Source organism: Mesoplodon densirostris, chromosome 2, assembly GCF_025265405.1.
Source record: "Mesoplodon densirostris isolate mMesDen1 chromosome 2, mMesDen1 primary haplotype, whole genome shotgun sequence".
In the NCBI taxonomy this organism is placed as follows: Eukaryota; Metazoa; Chordata; class Mammalia; order Artiodactyla; family Ziphiidae; genus Mesoplodon; species Mesoplodon densirostris.
Window position 1 is genome coordinate 82405559 of NC_082662.1, and position 12469 is coordinate 82418027.

At 38.9% G+C, this 12469-nt stretch overlaps 1 protein-coding gene across 1 annotated transcript in view; it reads right to left on the reverse strand.

The window, feature by feature from the left end:
• Positions 1-12469, reverse strand: part of HFM1 (helicase for meiosis 1) — a 131958-nt gene that overhangs the window by 16139 nt on the left and 103350 nt on the right. Inside the window, exons 30-33 of the mRNA XM_060085245.1 lie at positions 12215-12295; positions 11853-11968; positions 2002-2081; positions 892-998 (exon numbers count right to left, since the gene is read on the reverse strand). Of these exons, the coding sequence (XP_059941228.1) occupies positions 892-998; positions 2002-2081; positions 11853-11968; positions 12215-12295 (384 nt within the window). The remainder of the gene's footprint in view (positions 1-891; positions 999-2001; positions 2082-11852; positions 11969-12214; positions 12296-12469) is intronic.

The following is a 12469-nucleotide window of genomic DNA, read 5'->3' on the forward strand; positions in this document are numbered from 1 at the left end:
AGAGAAATGGTGCTATTAATGGCAGGACCTGGAGAAATGATGAACCAGGCCCAAAGTTGAAGAATTTATATGCATTATCTCTTTAATTTAATGACAGACACAGATAAAAAGCAAATCTATATTACAAACCAGCTATATCCCACAAACTAGGTTATAGTCTCACATATCATAGAGATTGTAAGAATCATAGGTTTAAGAACTAGAGAGATATTAAAGGTCACCCAATTTAATCCCTTAATTTTAAAGATAAGACTAACACCCAAAGAGGTTAAATAATTTTCCCAAGGTCACACAGCTATTTTGTAAAATGGACTAATTTTATAAATAAAAAAATATTTCAAATAATTCTAAAGACATATAAAATAGTTCAGCATTTTAATACTTTGCATATCCTAAGATCCCTTATATTCTCAGCTTTTCCTCATATTATCTTTTTTTTTTTTTTTTGCAGTACGTGGGCCTCTCACTGTTGTGGCCTCTCCCGTTGCGCAGCACAGGCTCCGGACACGCAGGCTCAGCGGCCATGGCTCACGGGCCCAGCTGCTCCACGGCATGTGGGATCTTCCCAGACCGGGGCACAAACTCGTGTCCCCTGCATCGGCAGGCCGACTCTCAACCACTGTGCCACCAGGGAAGCCCCCTCATATTATTTTTAAATTAAAATAGTCAATGCTATGTAGGAAAAGATTTTTTAGGAATCTATGGTAGACACAACAAGACCATCTGAAATAACAGACCTAAGAATTTGAAACTGCTTCAATAACTGAAGAGAAAAATGTTGCCAAGTTAATAATCATAATTTTAGATTTTGGTTTTTCAATAACATTGCTTGTCAATCCAAAGTAGTGAGAAACCATTTTCTCTCTCAAGTCAATATCAACAGTAATTTACCTTTGTCTTGATATACAGATGGTTCTGGTTGTTGACCTTTTGTGTAGATCTCATGCTGATACCTCTGCTCCATTATAGGCAATTCGGGTATGTTTAAATATTCTGACCTTTATAAAGATAAATAAAACCATAAAAATGTTAAAGAAAATGTTAAAATTAATCTGACTTTGAAAACTACTTATTCATATAAATGGGAAAAAATTGGTTCAGCCACTCAACACTTCTATGATAAACTGTACTAGCCTGAGTAGTAAAAGGTAAAACAATAGGTGTTTAATGGAAGTGACAACTACTTAGGTCACTTAGTCATCTTTACATTCTCCCATTGAGTAGATTTCTGCTATTTGTGTGTAGCCTTAAAAATTTATTTCTAATGCTTCTTTCAGTTAGATAAGAAAAGTTAGGATCTCGTGAAGTAGTGTTGGCATCTATTCTGATTGGTCAGTGGCTGTTCGGTACGGGTTAAGTATATTAAATGTCATCCCAGCATATAGAATGCCCTTATCTGGAAGGGAAATTACATATACTGTTACCTTTTAGGTATCATAATAGGAAAAGAATGCTGAGTTATCATCTAGGGCTCTCTGAATATGAGCTTTGGTTATTTCATCTATATAATAGGATAAAAATACCTTGGCTTATGAGCCAGGTTGTTGTTAAGGTCAAAAGAAAGAATGCACAAAAGTGCAATTTTTAAATTATAAAGTATTTTATAACTCTGAGGTATTATTAATATATAGTGGGCCCCTAAATGGAAAATATTAGACTTTATACACCAACATGACTTGTCTTTTTAAAATATACTCTTGTCATCTGTTAAGTTTAGAAGGCAGAGAGAGGCTGGGGGCATGACACATAGGATGGATAGTTTTCCAGGAAAGAGCAGATTAGATCAATGTTAAAGTATCCTTATGACTGCACAGTTCTAAATAAATTTAGGGTGTAAAAGATAACAAAACTCTCCCGATGTAATTACCTCATTATGGAACTAAATGATTACTGTGATTCAAAGGTAGCCAGTAACCATCTTTCTCTGAATAAATGACTATTTGGAGGAACAGAGAGTTTATGATGAATATTTTACCTCAGATATTAACATTATATTTGTACCTTGATATACTGGGAAGAGAAGGTTTTCGAGTAAAACCAAACTCTTTAAGGTCCACACTTTGAGATTTATACATCTGCATCTATTAATGAAAAATTAACAAGTTCAATTATCAATTTCATATCAATACACCTTTTAACAAATAAGCCAAACAGCAAAATTCCTGCTGATACATATAGTCCCCAAACCATTAAACTGTGAGAAACTCAAGCTAGTTTTCAACTCAAATCTCCTTCTCAGGCCCTTCTTAAATGTTGATATTCTTCATGGTTCTTCATCATGAGGCCTTCTTCTCTTCTCACTCTCACTCATTCTCAATCATAGATCTCATTTACTCCCATGGCTTCAATTACCATCTACACATGAATGACTCTCAAATCTATAGCTCTCTGTACATTTGAGCTTAGCTCTCTTTCTTGATTTTCTAGCTCAGCTCTCTCCTGACTTTCAAACAGCTATTATCCAACTGTCTATAGAACATCTTTACCTAGACATATTGTAGGCCTCTAAATTCAGTATTTCCCAAATGAACTTATCATGTCTCTACTCCTCCAAACTTGTTTTCCATTTAGAGTTTCTACCCTAGTGATGCCCCACTTTTTTTCCAGTTACTCAAGCCAGGAGGGCATCATCTTTATTCCTTCTACTTCACCCCTTATAACCAGTAAGTAGCAAGGTAGTTGTTCCTACCTCTGAAAGATATCTTAAACCCAGCCACTTCTCTCCATTGCTACTGCCACTACACTAGACTAGGCCATCATCTTGCCTGGACTACTGCAAAACCTCCCTAAGGAGTCCTTATGTTCCTTTTCTATTATCCCCTAATGCATTCTCTACATTGCATCTAGAGTGAACTTTATAAAATGGTTCCAATCATGCCACTGATTAAAGCCCTTCAGTGACTTCCCAGAACTTTCAGGATAAAATCCAAATCCTTAACATAGCAAAAATGTTTTCATGATCTAGCTCCTACTTCTTCAGCCTTATCTTTCTCCACCCTCCTACTTGTAAATGAACTCCAGATATACCGTATTACTTCAGTTTTTAAAAAGATCTCTCCCTTTCTCAGCTCTGAACCACTGCATATTCTCTATATCTGAAATACTTTTCTATCCCTCTTTACCACCACTCTGGTACTCACCTCTCCATACTTGCTTATGCCCGTATATCATTCAGGTCTCAATCATGTTTATTAGGAATCCTTTCCTGGCCTATCAAATGTGGAGTGAATGCACTTTCTATATAAGTTCAAGTTATCTTACACTTCTGTCACAGAATCACTCATCACACTGTATTGAAAAAGCCTATTTACTTATTTGTATCCTTCACTCAACTAAGCTTTATGAGGTCTGGGACTAAAACGGTCTTATCACTGGATCTTCCACACCTACTATAGTGCTTGGCATATTCTTGGTGCTCAATGAATATGGAAGGAAGGAAGGAAGGGAGGGAGGGAAGGAAGGAGGGAGGAAGGGAGGGATGGATGATATGGAACGAGTACAAAAAGAAGGTAGGAAAAACTTGGGATACTAAAAAATTATTGTCTCAGAAAAGGTGGTTGCCATTTCAAACTAAACCTCTCCATGTTTCCAAATATTCTCCTAGTTTTAGCCTCATGACTGAGAACCTTCTTTCTTATAAAAGACCTAGAGAGGAGACCTTCGAGATTGCAGAAGAGTAAGACTTGGAGATCACCATCCTCCCCACAAATACATCAGAAATACATCTACATGTGGAACAACCCCTACAGAACTCCTACTGAACGTTGGCAGAAGACCTCAAACTTCCCAAAAGGCAAGAAATTCCCCACGTACCTGGGTGGGGCAAAAGAAAAAAGAAAAAACAGAGACAAAAGAATAGGGACAGGACCTGCACCACTGGGAGGGAGCTGTGAAGGAGGAAAAGTTTCTACACAGTAGGAAGCCCCTTCACTGCTGGAGACTGGGGGTGGTGGGGGGGGAGTTTCAGGTCCACAGAGGAGAGCGCAGCAACAGGGGTGCGCAGGGCAAAGAGGAGAGATTCCCGCACAGAGGATCGGTACTGACCAGCACTCACCAGCCCGGGAGGCTTGTCTGCTCACCCACCGGGGTGGGCGGGGGCTGAGAGCTGAGGCTCGGGTTTTGGAGGTCAGATCCCAGGGAGAGGACTGGGGTTGGCTGCGTGAACACAGCCTGAAGGGGGCTAGTGCGCCACAGCTAGCCAGGAGGGAGTCCAGGAAAAAGTCTGGAACTGCCTAAGAGGCAAGAGACCATTGTTTCAGGGTGCACAAGGAGAGGGGATTCAAAACACCACCTAAACGAGTTCCAGAGATGGGCACGAGCTGCGGCTCTTAGTGCAGACACCAGAGATGGGCATAAAATGCTAAGGCTGCTGCTGCTGTAGCAACCAGGAAGCCTGTGTGCAAGCACAGGTCACTATCCACACCTCCCCTCCGGGAGCCTGTGTGGACCGCCACTGCCAGGGTCCCGTGATCCAGGGACAACCTCCCCAGGAGAACGCACGGCATGCCTCAGGCTGTTGCAACGTCACACTGGCCTCTGCCGCTGCAGGCTTGCCCCACATTCCATACCCCTTCCTCCCCACGGCCTGAGCGAGCCAGAGCCCCCCGAATCAGCTGCTCCTTTAACCCCGTCCTGTCTCAGTGAAGAACAGACGCCCTCAAGCAACCTTTACACAGAGGGGGGGCCAAATCCAAAGATGAACCCCGGGAGCTGTGTGAACAAAGAAGAGAAAGGGAAATCTCTCCCAGCAGCCTCAGGAGCAGTGGATTAAATCTCCACAATCAACTTGAGGTGCCCTGCATCTGTGGAATACCTGAATACACAACGAATCATCCCAAAATTGAGGCTGTGGACTTTGTGAGCAAAGATATATATATATTTTTCCTTTTTCTCTCTTTTTTTTTTTTTTTTTTTTTTGCTGTACGTGGGCCTCTCACTGCTGTGGCCTCTCCCGTTGCGGAGCACAGGCTCCGGACACACAGGCTCCACGGCCATGGCTCGCGGGCCCAGCCGCTCCGCGGCATGTGGGATCCTCCGGGATCGGGGCACGAACCCGTGTCCCCTGCATCGGCAGGCGGACTCCCAACCACCGCGCCACCAGGGAAGCCCTCCTTTTTCTCTTTTTGTGAGTGTGTATGTGTATGGTTTCTTTGTGTGATTTTGTCTGTATAGCTTTGCTTTCACCATTTGTCTTAGGGTTCTGACTGTCTGGGGTTTTTTTGTTTGTTTTTTCTTTTTTAGTATAGTTTTTAATGCTTGTTAACATTGGTGGATTTGTTTTTTGGTTTGGTTGCTCTCCTCTTTCTTTCTTTCTGTTTTTCTTTTTCTTTTTTATTACTTAAAATTTTTTTAATTTTTAATAATTCTTGTTTATTTTAATAACTTTATTTTATTTTTTTCTTCCTTTCTTTCTTTTGTTCTCCCTTTTCTTCTGAGCTCTGTGGCTGAGAGGGTCTTGGTGCTCTGGCCAGGTGTCAGCCTGTGCCTCTGAGGTGGGAGAGCCGAGTTCAGGACATTGGTCCACCAGAGACCTCTCAGCTCCAAGTAACATCTAATGGCAAAAGCTCTTACAGAGATCTCCATCTCAATGCTAAAGCCCAGCTCTACTCAGCGACAAGCAAGCTACAGTGCTGGACACCCTATGCCAAGCAACTAGCAAGACAGGAATACACACAACCCATTAGCAGAGAGACTGCCTAAAATCATAATAAGGTCACAGATACCCCAAAACACACCAACAGACACCGTCCTACCCACCAGAAAGACAATATCCAGCCTCATCCACCAGAACACAGGCACTAGTTCCCTCCACCAGGAAGCCAACACAACCCACTGAACCAACCTTAGCCACTGGGGGCAGACACCAAAAACAATGGGAACTACAAACCTGCAGCCTGTGAGAAGGAGACCCCAAGCACAGTAAGTTAAGCAAAATGAGAACACAGAGAAACACACAGCAGATGAAGGAGCAAGGTAAAAAGCCACCATACCAAACAAATGAAGAGGGAATAGACAGTCTGCATGAAAAAGAATTCAGAGTAATGATACTAAAGATGATCCAAAACCTTGGAAATAGAATGGGGAAAATACAAGACACGTTTAACAAGGACCTAGAAGAACTAAAGAGCAAACAAACAAGATGAACAACAATAAATGAAATTAAAAATTCTCTAGAAGGAATCAATAGCAAAATAACTGAGGCAGAAGAACGGATAAGTGACCTGGAAGATAAAATAATGGAAATAACTACCACAGAGCAGAATAAAGAAAAAAGAATGAAAAGAATTGAGGACAGTCTCAGAGACCTCTGGGACAACGTTAAATGCACCAACATTCGAATTATAGGGGTCCCAGAAGAAGAAGAGAAAACGAAAGGGACTGAGAAAATATTTGAAGACATTATACTTGAAAACTTCCCTAATATGGGAAAGGAAATAGTCAATCAAGTCCAGGAAGCACAGAAAGTCACATATAGGATAAATCCAAGGAGAAACATGCCAAGACACATATTAATCAAACTATCAAAAATTAAATACAAAGAAAAAATATTAAAAGCAGCAAAGGAAAAACAACATACAAGCGAATCCCTATAAGGTTAACAGCTGATCTTTCAGAAAAAACTCTGCAAGCCAGAAGGGAGTGGCAAGACATATTTAAAGTGATGAAAGGGAAAAATCTACAACCAAGATTACTCTACCCAGCAAGGATCTCATTCAGCTTTGACAGAGAAATTAAAACCTTTACAGACAAGCAAAAGCTGAGAGAATTCAGCACCACCAAACCAGCTCTACAACAAATGCTAAAGAAACTTGTCTAGGCAGGAAACACAAGAGAAGGAAAAGACCTATAATAACAAACCCAAAACAATTAAGAAAATGAAATAGGAACATACATATTGATAATTACCTTAAATGTAAATGGATTCAATGCTTAAACCAACAGACATACACTGGCTGAATGGATACAAAAATGAGACCTATATATATGCTGTCTACAAGAGACCCACTTCAGACCTAGGAACACATACAGACTGAAAGTGAGGAGATGGAAAAAGATATTCCATGCAAATGGAAATCAAAAGAAAGCTGGAGTAGCAATTCTCATATTAGACAAAATAGACTTTAAAATAAAGACTATTACAAGAGACAAAGAAGGACACTACATAATGATCAAGGGATCAATCGAAGAAGAAGATATAACAATTGTAAATATTTATGTACCCAACATAGAAGCACCTCAATACATAAGGAAAATGCTAACAGCCATAAAAGGGGAAATCAACAGTAACACAATCATAGTAGGGGACTTTAACACCTCACTTTCACCAATGGACAGATCATACAAAATGCAAATAAATAAGGAAACACAAACTTTAAATGATACGTTAAACAGGATGAACTAAATTGATATTTATAGGACATTCCATCCAAGAACAACAGAATACACATTTTTCTCAAGTGCTCATGGAACATTCTCCAGGATAGATCATATCTTGGGTCACAAATCAAGCCTTGGTAAAGTTAAGAAAATTGAAATAATATCAAGTATCTTTTCTGACCACAAAGCTATGAGACTAGATATCAATTACAGGAAAAAATTGGTAAAAAATACAAACATATGGAGGCTAAACAATACACTACTTAATAACCAAGATATCACTGAAGAAATCAAAGAGGAAATCAGAAAATACCTAGAAACAAATGACAATGAAAGCATGACGACCCAAAACCGATGGGATGCAGCAAAAGCAGTTCTAAGAGGGAAGTTTAGATCAATACAATCTTACCTCAAGAAACAAGAAACATCTCAAATAAACTACCTAATCTTACACCTAAAGCAATTAGAGAAAGAAGAACAAAAAAAACCCCAAAGTTAGCATAAGGAAAGAAATTATGAAGATCAGATCAGAAATAAATGAAAAAGAAATGAAGGAAAAATAGCAAAGATCAATAAAGCAAAAGCTGGTTCTTTGAGAAGATAAACAAAATGATAAACCATTAGCCAGACTCATCAAGAAAAAAAAGGGAGAAGACTCAAATCAATAGAATCAGAAATGAAAAAGGAGAAGTAACAACTGACACTGCAGAAATAAAAAGGTTCATGGGAGATTACTACAAGCAACTATATGACAATAAAATGGACAACCTGGAAGAAATGGACAAATTCTTAGAAAAGCACAACCTTCCGAGACTGACCCAGGAAGAAACAGAAAATATAAACAGACCAATCACAAGCACTGAAATTGAGACTGTGATTAAAACTCTTCCAACAAACAAAAGCCCAGGACCAGATGGCTTCACAGGAGAATTCTATCAAACATTTAGAGAAGAGCTAACACCTATCCTTCTCAAACTCTTCCAAAATATAGCAGAGGACGGAACACTCTGAAACTCATTCGACGAGGCCACCATTACCCTCATACCAAAACCAGTCAAAGATGTCACAAAGAAAGAAAACTACAGGCCAATATCACTGATGAACATAGATGCAAAACTCCTCAACAAAATACTAGCAAAGAGAATCCAACAGTACATTAAAAGGATCATACACCATGATCAAGTGGGGTTTATCCCAGGAATGCAAGGATTCTTCAATATATGCAAATCACTCAACATGATACTCTATATTAACAAATTGAAGGAGAAAAACCATAGGATCATCTCAATAGAGGCAGAAAAAGCATTTTTTGGGGGGGTACGCGGGCCTCTCACTGTTGTGGCCTCTCCCGTTGCGCAGCACAGGCTCCGGACACGCAGGCTCAGCAACCATGGCTCACGGGCCCAGCTGCTCCGCGGCATGTGGGATCTTCCTGGACCGGGACACGAACATGTGTCCCCTGCATCGGCAGGCGGACTCTCAACCACTTGCGCCAACAGGGAAGCCCCAGAAAAAGCTTCTGACAAAATTCAACACCCATTTATGATAAAAACCCTCAAGAAAGTAGGCATAGAGGGAACTTACCTCAACATAATAAAGGCCATATATGACAAACCCACAGCCAACATCATTCTCAATTGTGAAAAAATGAGACCATTTCCACTAAGATTGGGAACGAGACAGGGTTGTCCACTCTCACCACTATTACTCAACATAGTTTTGGAAGTTTTCGTGACAGCAATCAGAGAAGAAAAAGAAATAAAAGGAATCTAAATCGGAAAAGACGAAGTAAAGCTGTCACTGTTTGCTGATGACATGATACTATACATAGAGGATCCTAAAGACTCTACCACAAAACTACTAGAGCTAATCAATGAATTTGGTAAAGTAGCAGGATACAAAATTAATGTACAGAAATCTCTTGCCTTCCTATACACTAAAGATGAAAAATCTGAAAGAGAAATTAAGGAAAAACTCTCATTTACCGTTGTAACAAAAAGAATAAAATACCTAGGAATAAACCTACCAAAGGAGACATGGACCTGTATGCAGAAAACTATAAGACACTGATGAAAGAAATTAAAGATGATACAAACAGAAGGAGAGATATACCATGTTCTGGGATTGGAAGAATCAACATTGTGAAAATGACTCTACTACCCAAAGCAATCTACAGATTCAGTGCAGTCCCTATCAAACTGCCAATGGCATTTCTCACAGAACTAGAAGCAAAAATTTCACAATTTGTATGGAAACACAAAAGACCCCGAATAGCCAAAGCAATCCTGAGAAAGAAAAGTGGAGCTGGAGGAATCAGGCTCCCTGACTTCAGACTATACTACAAAGGTACAGTAATCAAGACAATATGGTACTGGCACAGAAACAGAAATATAGATCAATGGAACAGGATAGAAAGCCCAGAGATAAACCCATGCACATATGGTCACCTTGTTTTTGATACAGGAGGCAAGAATATACAATGGAGAAAAGACTGCCTCTTTAATAAGTGGTGCTGGGAAAACTGGACAGCTACATGTAAAAGAATGAAATCAGAACACTCCCTAACGCCGTAAACAAAAATAAACTCAAAATGGTATAAAGACCTAAATGTAAGGCCAGAAACTATCAAACTCTTAGAGGAAAACATAGGCAGAACACTCTATGACATAAATCACAGCAAGATCCTTTTGACCCACATCCTAGAGAAATGGAAATAAAAACAAAAATAAACAAATGGGACCTAATGAAACTTAAATGCTTTTGCACAGCAAAGGAAACCATAAACAAGATGAAAAAACAACCCTCAGAATGGGAGAAAACATTTCAAATGAAGCAACTGACAAAGGATTAATCTCCAAAATTTACAAGCAGCTCATGCAACTCAATATCAAAAAAACAAACAACCCAATCCAAAAATGGGCAGAAGACCTAAATAGACATTTCTTCAAAGAAGATATACAGATTGCCAACAAACATATGAAAGGATGGTCCACATCACTAATCATTAGAGAAATGCAAATCAAAAGTACAGTGAGGTATCACCTCACACCAGTCAGAATGGCCATCATCAAAATATCTACAAACAATAAATTCTGGAGAGGGTGTGGAGAAAAGGGAACCCTCTTGCACTGTTGGAGGGAATGTAAATTGATACAGCCACTATGGAGAACAGTATGGAGGTTCCTTAAAAAACTAAAAATAGAACTACCGTGCGACCCAGGAATCCCACTACTTGGCATTGCATATGCCCTGAGAAAACCATCATTCAAAAAGAGTCATGTACCACAATGTTCATTGCAGCTCTATTTACAATAGCCAGGACATGGAAGCAACCTAAGTGGCCACTGATGGATGAATGGATAAAGAAGATGTGGCTCATATATACAATGGAATATTACTCAGCCAAAAAAGAAACGAAATTGAGTTATTTGTAGTGAGGTGGTTGGATGTAGAGTCTGTCATACAGAGTGAAGTAAGTCAGAAAGAGAAAAACAAATACCGTATGCTAACACATATATATGGAATCTAAAAAAAAAAAAAAAGAAAGAAAGAAAAAAACATGGTTATGAAAAACCTAGGGGCAGGACAGGAATAAAGACACAGATGTGGAGAATGGACTTGAGGACACGGGGAGGGGGAAGGGTAAGCTGGGTCAAAGTGAGAGAGTGGCAGGGACTTATATACACTACCAAATGTAAAACAGATAGCTAGTGGGAAGCAGCTGCATAGCACAGGGAGATCAGCTCAGTGCTTTGTGACCACCTAGGGGGTGGCATAGGGAGGGTGGTAGGGAGACTCAAGAGGGCGGCGATATAGGGATATATGTATATGTATAGCTGATTCACTTAGTTATAAAGCAGAAACTAACACACCATTGTAAAGATGTTAAAAAAAAAAAAAGACCAAGAAAAGAATCAGGCACTCTGCCATTTTCTTGGCTCTGTTTTGTGGCCTGATCAATTATTTTGCCCTGGACATGATGACTTAGGCTTAGAGTAAGTCTGCTAGTGACTAGAGTATCAACAAGTAGGGACTCCCATTTCTTCATCACTTGAAAGGGGAGACTCTTGCTCTCTACTCATCTACGTGCGTCAATCAAAATCAACTTCAGACTTTCCAGTACAGTCCACCACAGATGGAGCCATAAAATGGCAAGAGTTTCTAGTTTCAATTGCTGAACCAAAGCAAGCTACATATCCCTCTTCTCTGGTTAAAAAAAAAAAAAAGAGGCTAATGAAGCAAAGCGATGTATAACTATGCCCCTATGCGCCAAAAGTGGATTTATAGATTAATTATTAAAGACTATAGTATCTTTTCCTATAGAAACAGTATTATTAATAATAGTCATTTTCCTATGCAAGCCTTTATGTAACTCTAAAGTACTCTGTGGATACCTACCTAATTGATATCCAGAATAAAGGGATATTCATATACATTTAATTACAGAACAAGGGATAAATGTTATTAAAACTAACCTTTAGACGTTTTACTGGAGGAAGAGATAAAACAGCATTTCTGTTTCTTAAATCAGATAAATATGAAGAAACTGTTGACTCTTTCATTTCTGACTTCTGTGCAACTCCATTTTTACCTATGAAAAGAAATTCTAGATTCTTTAAGTTAAACTTTATGTATTGTTCATATAAAGCCAAATTTCTTCAAAATTTCTAATCTAATATTTACTTTTTAAAAATGTTAACCACAAAAGAAGGAAAATTATTTGAGTTATAAGCTGCATAATATAAATATCATACGTAGATAATTAGGATATTATTACTATTCTTCAATGACCTTTCAATTTTTAAAACCTGAAATAAACTTGTATTATGGAACTCACAGCAGTCATGTCCACATGTATGTTTATTTTTACAGTGATGTTTACATTCTCGGTTCCCAGGTTTTTTGCAGGCAGTCATTCCTAAATTAATATAAGAAAAGAAAGCCTATTTTCACTACATCTATTAATGTGACTAATTATAATTAATTTTTATCCAGCTCTGTCCTTTCTGGCAGTACAAAAAGATTATGATTTTCACACTCCCTCAAAAGTTAACCCCTTTAATATGTATTTTGTAAAAGATATCCTGATAAC